The sequence below is a fragment of the Ranitomeya imitator genome, chromosome 1 (assembly GCF_032444005.1).
Source record: "Ranitomeya imitator isolate aRanImi1 chromosome 1, aRanImi1.pri, whole genome shotgun sequence".
NCBI classification, from domain to species: domain Eukaryota; kingdom Metazoa; phylum Chordata; class Amphibia; order Anura; family Dendrobatidae; genus Ranitomeya; species Ranitomeya imitator.
In genome coordinates this window covers 852,991,562-853,011,645 of record NC_091282.1, presented here as the reverse complement: position 1 = coordinate 853,011,645, position 20,084 = coordinate 852,991,562, and the positions used below count along the sequence as shown (strand labels likewise).

Genomic DNA, 20,084 nt, shown 5'->3' with positions numbered 1-20,084 from the left:
GTCATGGTCATGTGACCGCGATGTAATCACAGGCCCTGCGCGCCTGCGCGAGATGGACCTGCCATGACGTCACGGTCATGTGACCGCGACGTCATCACAGGTTCTACGCGCCAGCGCTAGAAAGACCTGTCATGATGTCACAGTCATGTGACCGCGACGTCATCACAGGTCCTGCGCTCATACCAACCCTGGGCCCAGAAGCTGCCGTGGACTACAAGGGGCCCTCGGAAAGGTGAGTATATGTTTATTTTTTATTTTTTAACCTGTGACAAACCTGACTGGGAAATATACTAAATATACAGATGATCAGGTTTTTAAATACATCAGATAGGGATTGCATACATTAGTTAGGACTGCTCTGATAAGGGTATACCGTGAAGATTGGTAGAGCAGCTTAGTATACATTTTTTGCAAAAAACGTATCAACCAAATACCCTGTTTTTTACATCTTTTACTAGCACTTGCGGATTACTGCAACATTTTTTCAAACTGAGTGTTTTTGGTTTTACTGTTCTCTTTTGTGTCTTTTGGGAAATATACTACGTAGCTGGGCAATATACTACGTAGCTGGGCAATATACTACATGACTGGCCAATATACTACGTGTCTCTGTGCTGTATACTACGTCACTGTGCAATATACTACATGGCTGGGCAATATACTACGTGGCTCTGTGCTGTATACTACGTCACTGGGCAATATACTATGTCACTGGGCAATATACTACATCACTGGGCAATATACTACGTAACTGGGCAATATACTACGTGGCTCTGTGCTGTATACTACGTCACTGAGCAATATACTACGTCACTGGGCAATATACTACGTGGCTGCGCAATATACTACATCACTAGGCAATATACTACGCAACTGGGCAATATACTACGTGGCTGGGCAATATACTACGTCACTGGGCAATACACTATGTGGTTGGGCAATATACTATGTGGCTGGTCAATATACTACGTCACTGGGCAATATACTACGTAGCTGGGCAATATACTATGTGGCTGGGCAATATACTACGTGGCTGGGCAATATACTATGTGGCTGGGCAATATAATACCTGGCTGGGCAATATACTACGTGGCTGGGCAATATACTATGTGGCTGCGCAATATACTACGTGGGCTGTGCAATATACTACGTGGACATGCATATTATAGAATACCCGATGCGTTAGAATCGGGCCACCATCTAATATATATATATATATATATATATATACTAGCTGAAGAGCCCGGCGTTGCCTGGGCATAGTAAATATCTGTGGTTAGTTATAGCACCTCACGTCTCTTACTTTCCCACCATGCCTCTCATTTTCTCCCTAACACCTCTCATTTTCTCCCTTACACCTCTCATTTTCCCCCTCACTCCTCTTATTTTCCCCCTCACTCCTGTCATTCCCCCCTAACACTTGTCATTTCGACCTCACATCTGTCATTTTCCGATCACTCCACTATTTTCCCTCACTCCTCTCATTTTGCACTCACACCTTTTCATTTTCACCTCACACCCCATTTTCACCTCAGTATATACATGTTTGTCATCTCCTTTATATAAAGTATACACCTGTATGTCTTCTCTTGTATATAGTATGTACCTGTATGTCATCTCCCCTGTAAATAGTATATACCTGCTGTATGTCATCTCCTCCTGTATATTGTATATACCCATGTGTCATCTCCTCCTGTATATAGTATATACCTGTATGTCATCTCTTCTGTATATACTATATACCTGTATGTCATCTCCTCCTATATATAGTATATACCTGTATGTCATCTCTTGTATATAGTATATACCTGTATGTCATCTCCCCTGTATATAGTATATATCTGCTGTATGTCATCTCCTGCTCTATATACCTATGTGTCATCTCCTCTTTTATATAGTATATACTTGTATGTCATCTCCTCCTGTATATAGTATATACGTGTGTCATCTCCTCCTGTATATAGTATGTACCTGTAAGTCATCTCCTCCTGTATGTAGTATATACCTGTGTATCATCTGCTCCTGTATATAGTATATACCTGAGTCATCTCCTCCTGTATATAGTATATACCTGTATGTCATCTCCTCCTGTATATAGTATATACCTGTGTGTCATCTCCACTGTATATAGTATATACCTGTATGTCATCTCCTCCTATATATAGTATATACCTGTGTGTCATCTCCACTGTATATAGTATATACCTGTGTGTCATCGCCCCTGTATATAGTATGTACCTTTATGTCATCTCCCCTGTATATAGTATATACCAGGTTGTCATCTCCTCCTGTATATAGTATATACCTGTGTGTCATGTCCTCCTGTATATAGTATATACCTGTATGTCATCTCCTCCTGTATATAGTATATACCTGTGTCTCATCTCCTCCTGTATATAGTATATACCTGTATGTCATCTCCTGTATATAGTATATACGTGTGTCATCTCCTCCTATATATAGTATATACATGTGTGTCATCTGCTCCTGTATATAGTATATACCTGTGTGTCATCTCCTCCTGTATATAGTATATACCTGTGTGTCATCTCCTCCTGTATATAGTATATACCTGTGTGTCATCTCTCCTGTATATAGTATATACCTGTGTGTCATCTCCTCCTGTATATAGTATATATCTGTGTGCCATCTCCTCCTGTATTAGACCGCATTCACACGTTATTTGGTCAGTATTTTTACCTCAGTATTTGTAAGCTAAATTGGCAGCCTGATAAATCCCCAGCCAACAGGAAGCACTCCCCCCTGGCCGTATATATTAGCTCACACATACACATAATAGACAGGTCATGTGACTGACAGCTGCCGTATTTCCTATATGGTACATTTGTTGCTCTTGTAATTTGTCTGCTTATTAATCAGATTTTTATTTTTGAAGGATAATACCAGACTTGTGTGTGTTTTAGGGCGAGTTTCATGTGTCAAGTCGTGTGTGTTGAGTTGCATGTGGCAACATGCATGTAGCGACTTTTTGTGTGTCGAGTTGCATATGACAGGTTAGTGTAGCAAGTTGTGTGCAGCAAGATTTGCGCATGGCGAGTTTTGCACGTGGCGAGTTTTATGTGTGGTGCGTTTTGAGTATGTGCAAGTTTTGTGTGAGGCAACTTTTGCATGTGTTGCAACTTTTGTGCATGTGGCAATTTTTCCGCGTGTGCAATTTTTCCACCTGTGGCGAGTTTTCCATGAGGTGAGTTTTGCACGTGTGGCGAGTTTTGCGTGAGCCTAGTTTTGCATGTGGCAAGTTTTGGGCGTGGCGAGTTTTGAGCAGCGACTTTTATGTTTCGACTTTTATGTGGCGAGATTGGTGTATGTGTGGTGAAATGTGTGCTGAGGGTGGTATATGTGTTCAAGCACGTGGTAGTGTGTGGCGCATTTTGTGTGTGTGTTCATATCCCCGTGTGTGGTGAGTATCCCATGTCGGGGCCCCACCTTAGCAACTGTACGGTATATACTCTTTGGCGCCATCGCTCCCACTCTTTAAGTCCCCCTTGTTCATATCTGGCAGCTGTCAATTTGCCTCCAACACTTTTCCTTTCACTTTTTCCCCATTATGTAGATAGGGGCAAAATTGTTTGGTGAATTGGAACGCGCGGGGTTAAAATTTCACCTCACAACATAGCCTATGACGCTCTCAGGGTCCAGACGTGTGACTGTGCAAAATTTTGTGGCTGTAGCTGCGACGCCTCCAACACTTTTCCTTTCACTTTTTCCCCATTATGTAGATAGGGGCAAAATTGTTTGGTGAATTGGAACGCGCGGGATTAAAATTTCGCCTCACAACATAGCCTATGACGCTCTCGGGGTCCAGACGTGTGCCTGTGCAAAATTTTGTGGCTGTAGCTGCGACGGTACAGATGCCAATCCCGGACATACATACATACACACACACATTCAGCTTTCTGTAATTATATATATATATATATATATATATATATATATATGTGTGTTTTCTATGTTTATATATCTATTCTATCTTTTCTATTATAACCTGTCAGTGTGATTTTTACAGTAGCCGCATATGAATTGCCGGCTTTTCAAAGGACAACAGTGCATAAAAAACAGACAGCACTCACATGGTGCGAGTGCTGTGTGTTTTTTTCTCGCATCCATTGACTTGCATTGGTGTGTCTCATCCGAGATACACAGAAAATCGCAGCATGCTGTGATTTTTTTCTCAGTCCGATTTCAGCTGAGAAAAAAAACGCAGATGAGATGTCACCCATCGAATAACATTGGTCTGAATGCAATCTGATTTTTTATCGAATTGCACTCATCCAATTTTCTCACAAGTGAGTATGAGCCCTTAGATGGAAACCCCAAAGTAAGTGCTCAGCGTAGATCGCCAGAAAAATGTGATCCCAAACGTTATGTAAAATGTTCGCAATAAAAGCTTCAACTCAATCCACAAAAAAAGCAAGTCCCCACTCAGGTCTGTCATCTGTTAACTGAAATACATTGGGATTCCACGTTACCAGTAGCACAAAGGCTCTGGAAAAGCTAAATGGCTCCACACTCCCTATAAGAAATTCAGCAAATTCTCCGATTCCAAATTCAAATTCTGAGTCCCAGTGTGCCAAATCAACATTTAGCACCCACATGTTTGGCATTTCTGTAATGATGAGAGCCCACCTAATTTACAGGTGCATGTCTCCCAAAGCATGAGCTGGGCATAATGTACTGGTCACTACAGCGTAATGGCCACTACAACGGCAGTTTGCAATTTTTACTCAGCAACATCCATTACTGCCTGTTTCTGGAAAACACTCATGGAGTCAAAATCGTCACTACATCTGTACAGTAGATAAATTCTCAAAGGGTTATAATTTCCAATATGTGGTCACTTGGGGGTTTCTGCTTTTTTAGCACTTAGGGGTTCTTTATATGGAATCTGCAATTTTCTCCTGTTACCCTTGTGAAAGTAAAAAAAAATAGGTCTGAAGCAAAATTTTTGTGAAAGAAATTGTTTATCTTTTTCTTTCATTCCAAAAATTCCTGTGAGGCACCGGAAGGGTTAATAAACTTCTTGAATGTGGTTTTGAGCACCTTGAGGGGTGCAGTTTTTATAATGATGTCACTTTGGGGCATTTTCTGTTATATAGGCCCCTCCAATAGATAGACAAAAAATGTCAGTGACATATATAATTAGTAATATCATCAAACTCCCAGAACCGACATGGGTCCCATACTACCAAAATTTAAATCCTAGTGAATGTGTATTTTTACCCATGTAATTACAGGACAATAAGTGTATACTCCCGATACAATTGAAAACGAACAAAAAATTGGAGTTCTCTACACAATAGTAAAATCACATGAAAAATACTTTATTACATATAGTGGAAAAATTAAAAAAATGAAGTACAAACAAAGAAAAGAACTCTAGTAAAAAACACATGGTCCGAGGCATAAGAAAGAATATTAATGATAAACATCATCATGATATTGGTGCAAGGCACTAAGAATTTATGCAGATATATATGTAAAAAGTCCGCCACAAGTATCAATAACAGATTTAGACCTCATATAGTACTACAACGCTGAACTGCACTGTTCATAGTAAATTCCCTGAGGCTGCCATAATGACAATACACTCCCCACAGAAAGGAAAAAGAAGTGCACTTAGTAGCTAAATTGCTTACCCATGATGGAAGTGGCTTAGTGCCTGGGAACCAGTCCACCCCCGACGCGCGTTTCGCGTAGGCTTTATCAAAAAAGGGATACTTTCTAATTTATCAATAACTTCAATAATAAGTAATTATTTGTAGTAACAATCCAATCTTCATTCTACCATAGACTGTGAAATAATGATAGTTAGCCTGTTTATATTGAGTATATGCTACATGTATGGTTTTTTACATGTTTTTTTTTTATTTCAGTGGTGAAAGTGGTGCTGGAAAAACTGTGGCTGCTAAATATATCATGGGCTATATATCCAAAGTATCAGGAGGTGGAGAAAAAGTACAGGTATTCGGGATATTGTATTTTTCTACAGTTTTTAGAATTCAGTTTCTTAGAATCCACATACAGTACCAATCAAAGGTTTCAAGCAGTGGTTTACTTGTTCTTGTTGGCAAGTGCACATTTTAGATGAAGAATAAAGGCAGCCAAGCTGCAAAAGAACTTATGGAATCAAGAAGTAAAGATACACCTGTGAAACGAACCAGAATATGTGTTAGGGCTTATACTCATCTGCGTGAAAAACGGACGTGTGCAATCCGATAAAAAAAATCGGATTACACACTGACTAATGTTATTCTATGATTCCTTGCTCATCTGTGATTTTTTTCTCAGCTCACTTTGGACTGATTTTTATAGACTGGGAAGGGTGTAATTAACATGGGGCTGTTAATATCAGCTCACAGCCGCCCAAGAAATGCCGCATCCATAAGATGTGCCAATTCTGGCACTTAGCCTCTGCTCTTCACACTGGGGCAGTGGCGAGTGGGTTAATAGTATTGGTATTGATGTCAGCTTTGTATTGGCAGCTGACATAAATCCCAGGGGTTAGTAATGGAGAGGCATCTATAAGACGCCCCATTACTAACCTTGTAGTCAAACTGTAATAAAAACAAAGTCTGAATAAATAGCTTCTTCAAAGTAACCGCTTTTAACCCTTACGGCTCATACTCATTTGCGAGAAAAACGGGCGATTGCTATCCGATAAAAAATCATCCGCAATTTTTTTTCTTAGCTGATCTTATACTGAGAAAAAAAAATGCAGCTTGCTTCGATTGTCCTTGTATCTAGGACGAGACTCGCCAATGCAAGCCTATGGGTGCAAGAAAAAAATAGCACAGCACTCGGACCATGCGAGTGCTCTCCAATTTTTACGCATCGATGAAAAGCCGGCAATTCATGAGCTACATACAGTAAAATCACAGAGTGACAGGTTACAATAGAATAGATAGAATAGATATATATACATAGAATACATAGATATATAGATGTCAGTGACACACACATACAGTGGGTACGGAAAGTATTCAGACCCCTTTAAATTTTTCACTCTTTGTTTCATTGCAACCATTTGGTAAATTCAAAAAATGTCATTTTTATTCTTATTAATGTACACTCTGCACCCCATCTTGACTGAAAAAACCCCAGAAATGTAGTAATTTTTGCAAATGTATTAAAAAAGAAAAATTAAATCACAGCATCTAATTGTCAAAACCTTTTGAAGTCTTTCCTCCTTGAGACATAATATTCCCTTGCTCACAACAATCAAAAGACTTAGTAATAAAGTGCCTGGCAGGGTCGAAATATCTAACTTTGTCTCGTATTTTAACATCTACCTTGTTTATATTTGCCTTCACGAATAATAAAAACATTTCAACACTGAACAATTCCGAGTGTGCTGTGAATCTCTCTTGCCTTTACGGTACTGATTGGCATGCAGAAAATCCTAGACCGTGGACTGCATTATCTCTTGCTTAATTTTAAGTTCAGAGTTCCTGTTATATTAGTCAAAAACAAAGAGGAGATAAGTAGATGGAGCTATAAACTGTGGGCTGTAATTTTCAGTAGAGCACGGAACTTATTTACACACAGTCTAGGCATTTGAGTCCAGTGGATGGTTCTACTCAGTGTTTGGAAAGTTTTTTACCTACAAAATTGTTAACCTGCATGTAGAAAAGTTGATGTTACATTGTTATATTTTCCTTTTGTAACAAGCGAGAAATACAAAGAGATAATTACCTATATAACTCATATGTTGCTATGTTATTATATTTCTTACTTTTCCAGCATGTTAAAGACATAATCCTTCAATCTAATCCTCTCCTTGAAGCTTTTGGCAATGCAAAAACAGTCCGAAACAACAATTCAAGTCGATTTGTAAGTTATAGAACTGTTAACATTCACGATTTACTTATAAAATTAGTAAAAGTACAAATAATATTATAAACCTTACATAACATAAAAACAAGTATAACTGGGAAAAATGCAGTTTAAAAATCAATGAATTTATTGAATACCTAATGAAGAATAAGTAATGGTACAATAAAATAATATTCTGACATTCTAGGGGAATTAAATGCAGATTTGCTTCAGATCCATAACTATAATAATAATAATCTCTATTTTTATATAGCACTAACATATTCCACAGCTTTACAGTTTGCACACATTATCATCACTGTCCTCAATGGGGCTCACAATCTAGATTCCCTATCAGTATGTCTTTGAAATGTGGGAGGAAACCGGAGTACCCGGAGGAAACCCACGCAAACACGGAGAGAACATACAAACTCCTTGCAGATGTTGTCCTGGGTGGGATTTGAACCCAGGACTCCAGCGCTGCAAGGTTGCGGTGCTAACAAACTATAACTAATTTTAAGACATTGTACATTCAGTGTGATGAAATTGGAGGTGAAAATTCTCAACAAATTCCCAACAGGATTTTAAAAACAATGCTCATTCTGATTTGGTGATAATTTTCACCACTGATTTTACTTCTTTGTATATGAGTGGAAAATGTCTGGAGAAAATATCTGTACAATTTCTTGCCTTGTTTTATATTCCACTGCAGATTTTATCATGCAATATAAATTTATGGAAACAATGAGCACGTCATAGAATTTATACATCAGTCATATAACATTTCTATGTATATCATGACATCTCAACCCATGCCTTTAAAAAGGATGTCGGTTTTGCTGTCATGTTTTATTTTTTTTAGAAAAATATTTAGAATGGCTAAATATTAATGGCTAACTGAAAAGATGGTAAATTGCAAGCTTTCGAGACTACACAGGTCTCTTCATCAGGCAAAAACTAAAACAAATTCTGAAGAATCACATATTTATGCACAACATGGCATAGAAAAAAAAAAGGGAAAAACCATGCATAAGACAGATTTCTAAATATTTTTCTATCCACTGGCTAACACGGTACCATGGCCGGACTGGCCATCGGGCAGTTCTGGCAAATGCCAGAAGGGCCGGTGGTAGTAGTGGGCCGCTCGAGTGTGCCGCTGTCGGCGCACTCCCCCGCTGTCGGCACACTCTCAGCCCTGCATTCAACTATACCGGCGTCATTGACGCCGGTACAGTTGAATGCAATGATGGACGTCATATCATCGCGCACCTGCTGTGTTACCGGGCGGGCAGACTGCAGCTGCTGAGACCGGAGCCAGGAGCAGCGCGGGGCAAGAGAAAAGGTGAGTAGAGTGTTTTTCTTATTATTATTATATATGAATGAGTGATAACTGGATTGTGGGGCTATTGAGGGGGGCTGCATTACATTCTATGGGGGCTGGCTGCATTACATTCTATGGGGGCTGGCTGCAATACATTCTATGGGGGCTGGCTGCATTACATTCTATGGGGCTGTGCTGCATTACATACTATGGGGGCTGTGCTGTATTACATTCTATGGGGCTGTGCTGTATTACATTCTATGGGGCTGTGCTGTATTACATTCTATGGGGCTGTGCTGTATTACATTCTATGGGGGCTGGCTGCATTACATTCTATGGGGGCTGGCTGCATTACATTCTATGGGGGCTGGCTGCATTACATTCTATGGGGGCTGGCTGCATTACATTCTATGGGGCTGTGCTGCATTACATTCTATGGGGGCTGTGCTGTATTACATTCTATGGGGCTGTGCTGTATTACATTCTATGGGGCTGTGCTGTATTACATTCTATGGGGCTGTGCTGTATTACATTCTATGGGGCTGTGCTGTATTACATTCTATGGGGGCTGGCTGCATTACATTCTATGGGGGCTGGCTGCATTACATTCTATGGGGGCTGGCTGCATTACATTCTATGGGGGCTGGCTGCATTACATTCTATGGGGCTGTGCTGCATTACATTCTATGGGGGCTGTGCTGTATTACATTCTATGGGGCTGTGCTGTATTACATTCTATGGGGCTGTGCTGTATTACATTCTATGGGGACTGGCTGCATTACATGCATTACTATTGAGGCTATGCAGCCTCAATAGTAAAAAGATCTAAATGTTTAAAATAATCAAAAAATAAAAAATCATCATATACTCACATTCCGGCACCTTTCTCGCTCCTCGCGATGCTCCGGTAACCGCTCCATGCAAGCGGCAGGTTCCGGTGGCAAGGATGGTATGCGAAAAGGACCTGCCATGACGTCACGGTCATGTGACTGCAACATCATCACAGGTCCTGCGAGAAAGACCTGCCATGACGTCATGGTCATGTGACCGCGACGTCATCACAGGTCCTGTGCCCATACCAACCCTGGGACCGAAAGCTGCCATGTGCACCACACACAGGGCCAGGACTTCAACGGAGGGTGAGTATATGTTTATTTTTTATTTTAAGTCTGTATACTACATGGCTCTGTGCTGTATACTCCTTCGCTGTACAATATACTACGTGACTGGGCAATATACTAAGTGGCTGGGCAATATATTCTACTTGGCTGGGCAATACACTACGTGGCTGGGCAATATACTACGTGAACATGCATATTCTAGAATACCCGATGCGTTCGAATCGGGCCACTATCTAGTATATATACCGTACATACTCAAGTATAAGCCGAGTTTTTCAGCCCATTTTTTTGGGCTGAAAGTCCCCCTCTCGGCTTATACTCGAGTCATACCCAAGGGTCGGCAGGGGAAGGGGAATGGGGCTATCTAATTATACTCACCTACTCCTGGCGCGGTCCCTGCACATCCCTGCTTCTTCCAGCACTGCAGCTTCTTCCTGAAGTGACCGGTCACATGGTACCGTTCATTACAGTAATGAATATGTGGCTCCACCTCCCATAGGAGTGGAGCCGCATATTCATTACTGTAATGAGCGGTAACTGTGACTGGTCAGTACAGGAAGAAGCTGCAGCACCGGGAGAAGCAGGGACTGCACCGCACCAGGAGCAGCTGAGTATACGGGGAGGGGGAGCGCTGCGATGCACGATATTCACCTCTCCTCGTTCCGGTGCGGCTCCGTCTTCAGCGTCCTCTGGCTGTGACGCTCAGGTCAGAGGGCACGATGACGTGGTCAGTGCACGCCTTCTGCCTGAACGTCAGTGCTGAAGACGGAGCCGCACCCGAATGAAGACAGGTGAATATTGAAAGTGCCGGGGGTCTTGAGCGAGGAGAGGTATGTGATTTTTTTTTTATCGCAGCCACAGCATATGGGGCAAGTGACTGTATGGATCAACTTATGGGGCCATAACATTTGTGCAGCACTATATGGGGCAAGTGACTGTATGGAGCATCTTATGGGGCCATAACGTTTGTGCAGCATTATATAGGGCAAATATCTCTATGGAGCATCTTATGGGGCCCTTATTACCCTTTATGCAGGATTATATGGGGCATATTTTAATATGGAGCATTTAATGGGGCTCATCAAACTTTATAGAGCATTATATGGGGCTCCTGATTCAATATGGATATTCAAAAACACTTACCCTACTGATGTCTCAATTAATTTTACTTTTATTGGTGACTATTTTTACTTTTGAAAATTACCGGTAGCTGCTGCATTTTCCACCCTAGGCTTATACTCAAGTCATTAAGTTTTCCCAGTTTTTTGTGGCAAAATTAGGAGGTCGGCTTATACACGGGTCGGCTTATACTCAAGTATATACAGTACAGAGCAAAAGTTTGGACACACCTTCTCATTTAAAGATTTTTCTGTATTTTCATGACTATGAAAATTGTACATTCATACTGAAGGCATCAAAACTATGAATTAACACATGTGGAATTATATACTTAACAAAAAAGTGTGAAACAACTGAAATTATGTCTTATATTCTAGGTTCTTCAAAGTAGCCACCTTTTGCTTTGATGACTGCTTTGCACACTGCTGGCATTCTCTTGATGAGCTTCAAGAGGTAGTCACCTGGAATGGTCTTCCAACAATCTTGAAGGAGTTCCCAGAGATGCTTAGCACTTGTTGGCCCTTTTGCCTTCACTCTGCGGTCCAGCTTACCCCAAACCATCTAGATTGGGTTCAGGTCTGGTGACTGGAGGCCAGGTCATCTGGCGTAGCACCCCATCAACTCTCCTTCTTGGTAAAATATCCCTTACACAGCCTGGAGATGTGTTTGGGGTCATTGTTAGTGTTGAGTCACCTCCCTAGTGTTCGAGTTCGGTTTGGTTAGTTGAACTGGGACGTGTTCGACGAATGTTCGTCAAATGTTCGACGAACACCGTCGAACCCCATTGAAACCAATGGCAGGCAAACACAAACACATACAAACACATAGAAAACACATAGAAAACGCCTTAAAAGCTGACAAACTGCTCAGAAGACACAACAAACACATGGAAAAGTCACCACTACATATAGCCATGTGAAAAGAACAGAGGTGGAGGAGTAAAAGGAGGAGACACAGATATAGGCATGTTATGCCCTTCTAAAATCAAGAAAGGCTGGAGTAAAAATCAAAAATCACCCTACCAACACCCAGACGTCGTGACAAAAAAAATTAAAAAAGAAATATCTTTAGATAGAATTGCGGTGGGTCCATTCAGAACACTTTCCTTAGAAGACGTAGTGGTACCGCCGTTGGGAGTTGTGCCAAAAAAGGAACCCAATACATTCAGACTAATCCACCATTTGTCATATCCAAGGGGCAGGTCAGTAAACGACAAACATCGACGCGGAACCAAGTACAGTACTATGTACTGTACCTCCTTTGTCGAGGCAATCAGGCGGGTCAAGAAGTTGGGAAGGGGCACCCTAATGGCCAAAACAGACATTGAGGGGGCGTTCCGGTTACTACCTGTGCCTCCGAATAGTGTCCTCCCATTGGCCTGCTTCGGTGAAGGAGCATACTACATAGATCGCTGTTTGCCCATGGAGTGCTCCATATCCTGCTCACTATTTGAGGCGTTTAGTTGCTTCCTCGAATGTGTCGTCGTCATGGACGTTTGTAAAGCGGCACATATTATCCATTACCTCGACGACTTCTTATGCCTGGGCCCAAAAGATTCGCCACAGTGTGAATACATGTGGTTGTCCACCTGTGAGAAGGAGAGAGCTGAAGGGAGAGTGGACACCTCAGAGCCGAGGGGTTAGATTGAGAAAGGAAGAAGGCGGTGTAGCTTGCTTCATGGGTGGGGTAATCTGGTGATTAGCAGAAATTGCTACTAGGCCCAAAAGGATTTCCTGGGCCAGATGCCATTAAAAAATAGTACTTAGGTAAACAGGCGGTGTAGCTTTCTTCATGGGTGAAGTACGCTGCTGAGTAGCACCAAATTCTACTAGGCCCAAAAGGATTTCATGGGCTAGATGCCGTTACAAAATAGTACTTAGGTAAACAGGCGGTGTAGCTTGCTTCATGGGTGGGGTACGCTGCTGAGTAGCACCAAATTCTACTAGGCCAAAAGGATTTCCTGGGCTAGATGCCGTTACAAAATAGTACTTAGGTAAACAGGCATTGTAGCTTGCTTCATGGGTGGGGTACGCTGCTGAGTAGCACCAAACTCTACTAGGCCCAAAAGGATTTCCTGGGCTAGATGCCATTAAAAAATAGTACTTAGGTAAACAGGCGGTGTACTCGTAGCTTCCTTCATGGGTGAAGTACGCTGCTGAGTAGCACCAAATTCTACTAGGCCCAAAATGATTTCCTGGGCCAGATGCCGTTAAAAATAGTACTTAGGTAAACAGGCGGTGGGTGGCTGGGCTACTCTGCTGACTAGCAGACACTGAAGCTTTGAAGCAGACCTCTGAATCCCAGGCCATAGAATGAGTAAACAACTCTGCAGATGACCCCACCAACCTGGAATTGACGTTGGCAACATCTTGTAAAATACAGCAATGGGACTCAATAAAGAGTCTCATTTTTTCCAAAAATTCGGCTACAGACACCACTTAAGTGGCATCAATTTCGCCAGAATTTTTTAAAACGGTTGGTGAGGTGATTTTCAAAAATCATCAAGCTTTTAGTCTCCCCAAGATGACACAGGGGTAAAAAGTCCTTGCAGATCCAGGATTTGTTCATCTTGATGAACGTTAGTCTGTCTACTTTGTCACTGGACAGCCATGTGCGCTTATCTGTCAGCACACCACCAGTAGCGCTGAACACACGTTCAGAGAGAACGCTGGCTGCGGGGCACAACAAGATCTCCAAGGCGTGAGTGGCGAGCTCAGGCCATTTTTCAAGATTTGAAGCCCAAAATGAGCATGGGTCCAGTTCCACAGTCATGGCATCGATGTTAACTTGGAGATACTCTTGTACCATCCTCTCTAGGCGTTGGCTGGGCATCAGACTTCTTGTCTCCTGTGGACTTGCAAAGGATGGTCTAAAAAAAATCTTGAAACGATTGGAAAAAATTGCTGTTACCACCAGATACGATGTTACTGTTACGGTTTGAGTGATGACTCGATAGTCCCACAGTTGGCAAGTTAGAGCTCAGAGATTCACTACGTGCACCACTGGTGTTTTATGGAAAAGCAGATATTAGATTCTGTAACAGTCTCTGCTGATACTCCTGCATGCGTGAATCCCTTTCTATGGCAGGAATTATTTTGCCAAATTTACTTTTGTACCGGGGATCTAAGAGTATGGCAACCCAGTAGTCGGCATTACTTCAGATTCTGACAATCCGAGGGTGATGTTGCCGGTAGTGCAGCAAGAAGGCACTCATATGCCTTGCGCATCCAGGAGGACCAAGTCCTTGTTATCTTGGTGGTGGCGAGGTGTGTTATGATTAGGTAATTCAGTACCACAATGGACATAGAAGTCAGAGCACATACAGTGACCTGACAATAACCCAAAAACATAGAACGAGCTCTGAGACGTGGGAACTCTGCTGACCGCAATCCCTAATCCTCTCCAACCACACTAAAGGCAGCCGTGGATTGCGCCTAACGCTCCCTATGCAACTCGGCACAGCCTGAGAAACTAGCTAGCCTGAAGATAAAAAATAAGCCTACCTTGCCTCAGAGAAATACCCCAAAGGAAAAGGCAGCCCCCCACATATAATGACTGTGAGTAAGATGAAAAGACAAACGCAGAGATGAAATAGATTTAGCAAAGTGAGGCCTGACTTTCTGAACAGAGCGAGGATAGGAAAGGTAACTTTGCGGTCAACACAAAACCCTACAAACAACCATGCAAAGGGGGCAAAAAGACCCTCTGTACCGACTAATGGTACGAAGGTACACCCTCTGCGTCCCAGAGCTTCCAGCAAGCAAGAAAAAACCAAATAAGGAAGCTGGACAGAAAAAACAGCAAACAAAAAAAACAAAAGCGGAACTTAGCTATGCAGAGCAGCAGGCCACAGGAACGATCCAGGAGGAAGCAAGTCCAATACTAGAACATTGACTGGAGGCCAGGATCAAAGCACTAGGTGGAGTTAAATAGAGCAGCACCTAACGACTTCACCACATCACCTGAGGAAGGAAACTCAGAAGCCGCAGTACCACTTTCCTCCACCAACGGAAGCTCATAGAGAGAATCAGCCGAAGTACCACTTGTGACCACAGGAGGGAGCTCTGCCACAGAATTCACAACAGTACCCCCCCCTTGAGGAGGGGTCACCGAACCCTCACCAGAGCCCCCAGGACGACCAGGATGAGCCATATGAAAGGCACGAACAAGATCGGGAGCATGGACATCAGAGGCAAAGACCCAGGAATTATCTTCCTGAGCATAACCCTTCCACTTAACCAGATACTGGAGTTTCCGTCTTGAAACACGAGAATCCAAAATCTTCTCCACAATATACTCCAACTCCCCCTCCACCAAAACCGGAGCAGGAGGATCAACAGATGGAACCATAGGTGCCACGTATCTCCGCAACAATGACCTATGGAATACGTTATGGATGGAAAAAGAATCTGGAAGGGTCAAGCGAAAAAACACAGGATTAAGAACCTCAGAAATCCTATACGGACCAATGAAGCGAGGTTTAAACTTAGGAGAGGAAACCTTCTTAGGAATATGACGAGAAGACAACCAAACCAAATCCCCAACACGAAGTCGGGGACACACACAGCGTCTGCGATTAGCGAAACGTTGAGCCTTCTCCTGGGACAAGGTCAAATTGTCCACTACATGAGTCCAAATCTGCTGCAACCTGTCCACCACAGTATCCACACCAGGATAGTCCGAAGACTCAACCTGCCCTGAAGAGAAACGAGGATGGAACCCAGAGTTGCAGAAAAACGGCGAAACCAAGGTAGCCGAGCTGGCCCGATTATTAAGGACGAACTCAGCCAAAGGCAAAAAGGACACCCAGTCATCCTGATCAGCAGAAACAAAGCATCTCAGATATGTTTCCAAGGTCTGATTGGTTCGTTCGGTCTGGCCATTGGTCTGGGAACCTCTGTCAGAAACGATGTTCTCTGGAATGCCATGTAAACGAACCACATGCTGGAAGAACAATGGCACCAAATCAGAGGAGGAAGGTAATTTAGACAAGGGTACCAAATGGACCATCTTAGAGAAGCGATCACAAACCACCCAAATGACTGACATTTTTTGAGAGACGGGAAGATCTGAAATAAAATCCATAGAGATATGTGTCCAAGGCCTCTTCGGGACCGACAAGGGCAAAAGCAACCCACTGGCACGAGAACAGCAGGGCTTAGCCCGAGCACAAATCCCACAGGACTGCACAAAAGAACGCACATCCCGCGACAGAGATGGCCACCAAAAGGATCTAGCCATTAACTCTCTGGTACCAAAGATTCCAGGATGACCAGCCAACACCGAACAATGAACCTCAGAGATAACTTTATTCGTCCACCTATCAGGGACAAACAGTTTCTCCGCTGGGCAACGATCAGGTTTATTAGCCTGACATTTTTGCAGCACCCGCCGCAAATCAGGGGAGATGGCAGACACAATTACTCCCTCTTTGAGAATACCCGCCGGCTCAGATAAACCTGGAGAGTCGGGCACAAAACTCCTAGACAGGGCATCCGCCTTCACATTTTTAGAGCCCGGAAGGTACGAAACCACAAAGTCAAAACGGGCAAAAAACAACGACCAACGAGCCTGTCTTGGATTCAACCGCTTGGCAGACTCGAGATAAGTCAAGTTCTTATGATCAGTCAAGACCACCACGCGATGCTTAGCTCCTTCAAGCCAATGACGCCACTCCTCGAATGCCCACTTCATGGCCAGGAACTCTCGATTGCCAACATCATAATTTCGCTCAGCAGGCGAAAACTTCCTGGAAAAGAAGGCGCATGGTTTCATAACCGAGCAATCAGAACTTCTCTGCGACAAAACAGCCCCCGCTCCAATCTCAGAAGCATCAACCTCGACCTGGAATGGAAGCGAAACATCTGGTTGACACAACACAGGGGCAGAAGAAAAACGACGCTTCAACTCTTGAAAAGCTTCCACAGCAGCAGAAGACCAATTGACCACATCAGCACCCTTCTTGGTCAAATCGGTCAATGGTTTAGCAATACTAGAAAAATTGCAGATGAAGCGACGATAAAAATTAGCAAAGCCCAGGAACTTTTGCAGACTTTTCAGAGATGTCGGCTGAGTCCAATCATGGATGGCTTGGACCTTAACAGTGTCCATCTCGATAGTAGAAGGGGAAAAAATGAACCCCAAAAATGAAATCTTCTGAACACCAAAGAGACACTTTGATCCCTTCACAAACATAGAATTAGCACGCAGGACCTGAAACACCGTTCTGACCTGCTTCACATGAGATTCCCAATCATCCGAGAAGACCAAAACATCATCCAAGTATACAATCAGGAATTTATCCAGGTACTCTCGGAAGATGTCATGCATAAAGGACTGAAACACTGATGGAGCATTGGCAAGTCCGAATGGCATAACCAGGTACTCAAAATGGCCCTCGGGCGTATTAAATGCAGTTTTCCATTCATCGTCTCGCTTAATACGCACAAGATTATACGCACCACGAAGATTTATCTTGGTGAACCAACTAGCCCCCTTAATCCGAGCAAACAAATCAGATAACAGCGGCAAGGGGTACTGAAATTTAACCGTGATCTTATTTAGAAGGCGGTAATCTATACAAGGTCTCAGCGAACCATCCTTCTTGGCCACAAAAAAGAACCCCGCTCCTAATGGCGACAATGACAGGCGAATGTGCCCCTTCTCCAAGGACTCCTTCACGTAACTCCGCATAGCGGCGTGCTCAGGCACAGATAAATTAAACAGTCGACCTTTTGGGAATTTACTACCAGGAATCAAATCGATAGCACAATCACAATCCCTATGCGGAGGTAGGGTATCGGACTTGGGCTCATCAAATACATCCCGGTAATCAGACAAGAACTCTGGGACCTCAGAAGGGGTGGATGACGAAATAGACAGAAATGGGACATCAGCATGTACCCCCTGACAACCCCAGCTGGACACAGACATGGATTTCCAATCTAATACTGGATTATGGACTTGTAGCCATGGCAACCCCAACACGACCACATCATGCAGATTATGCAACACCAGAAAGCGAATAACCTCCTGATGTGCAGGAGCCATGCACATGGTCAGCTGGGTCCAGTACTGAGGCTTATTCTTGGCCAAAGGCGTAGCATCAATTCCTCTCAATGGAATAGGACACTGCAAGGGCTCCAAGAAAAAACCACATCGCCTAGCATACTCCAAGTCCATCAAATTCAGGGCAGCGCCTGAATCCACAAATGCCATGACAGAATAAGATGACAAAGAGCAGATCAAGGTAACGGACAAAAGAAATTTTGACTGTACCGTACCAATGGTGGCAGACCTAGCGAACCGCTTAGTGCGCTTAGGACAATCAGAGATAGCATGAGTGGAATCACCACAGTAGAAACACAGCCCATTCTGACGTCTGTGTTCTTGCCGTTCAACTCTGGTCAAAGTCCTATCGCACTGCATAGGCTCAGGTTTATGCTCAGATAATACCGCCAAATGGTGCACAGATTTACGCTCACGCAAGCGTCGACCGATCTGAATGGCCAAAGACATAGACTCATTAAGACCAGCAGGCATAGGAAATCCCACCATGACATCCTTAAGGGCTTCTGAGAGACCCTTTCTGAAAATAGCTGCGAGCGCACCTTCATTCCATTGAGTGAGTACGGACCACTTTCTAAATTTCTGACAATATACCTCTATCTCATCCTGACCCTGACACAGAGCCAGCAAATTTTTCTCTGCCTGATCCACTGAATTAGGTTCATCGTACAGCAATCCGAGCGCCAGGAAAAACGCATCAATATTACACAATGCAGGATCTCCTGGCGCAAGAGAAAATGCCCAGTCCTGAGGGTCGCCACGTAAAAAAGAAATTATGATCCTAACTTGTTGAACTGGGTCACCAGAGGAGCGAGGTTTCAAAGCCAGAAATAGTTTACAATTATTTTTGAAACTCAGAAATTTAGTTCTATCTCCAAAAAACAAATCAGGAATAGGAATTCTTGGTTCCAACATAGAATTCTGAACCACAAAGTCTTGAATATTTTGTACTCTTGCCGTGAGCTGATCCACACATGAAGACAGACCTTTAATGTCCATCGCTACACCTGTGTCCTGAACCACCCAAATGTCTAGGGGAAAAAAAAGGCAAAACACAGTGCAGAGAAAAAAAAATGGTCTCAGAACTTCTTTTTTCCCTCTATTGAGAATCATTAGTACTTATGGCTTCCAGTACTGTTATGATTAGGTAATTCAGTACCACAATGGACATAGAAGTCAGAGCACATACAGTGACCTGACAATAACCCAAAAACATAGAACGAGCTCTGAGACGTGGGAACTCTGCTGACCGCAATCCCAAATCCTCTCCAACCACACTAAAGGCAGCCGTGGATTGCGCCTAACGCTCCCTATGCAACTCGGCACAGCCTGAGAAACTAGCTAGCCTGAAGATAGAAAATAAGCCTACCTTGCCTCAGAGAAATACCCCAAAGGAAAAGGCAGCCCCCCACATATAATGACTGTGAGTAAGATGAAAAGACAAACGCAGAGATGAAATAGATTTAGCAAAGTGAGGCCCGACTTTCTGAACAGAGCGAGGATAGGAAAGGTAACTTTGCGGTCAACACAAAACCCTACAAACAACCACGCAAAGGGAGCAAAAAGACCCTCCGTACCGACTAACGGTACGGAGGTACACCCTCTGCGTCCCAGAGCTTCTA

At 43.1% G+C, this 20,084-nt stretch overlaps 1 protein-coding gene across 1 annotated transcript in view; it reads left to right on the top strand.

Moving 5' to 3' along the window:
- The window catches only part of MYO1F (myosin IF), a 363,040-nt gene that overhangs the window by 146,176 nt on the left and 196,780 nt on the right, over positions 1-20,084 (top strand). The window contains exons 5-6 of the mRNA XM_069741645.1: positions 5,895-5,982; positions 7,762-7,851. Of these exons, the coding sequence (XP_069597746.1) occupies positions 5,895-5,982; positions 7,762-7,851 (178 nt within the window). The remainder of the gene's footprint in view (positions 1-5,894; positions 5,983-7,761; positions 7,852-20,084) is intronic.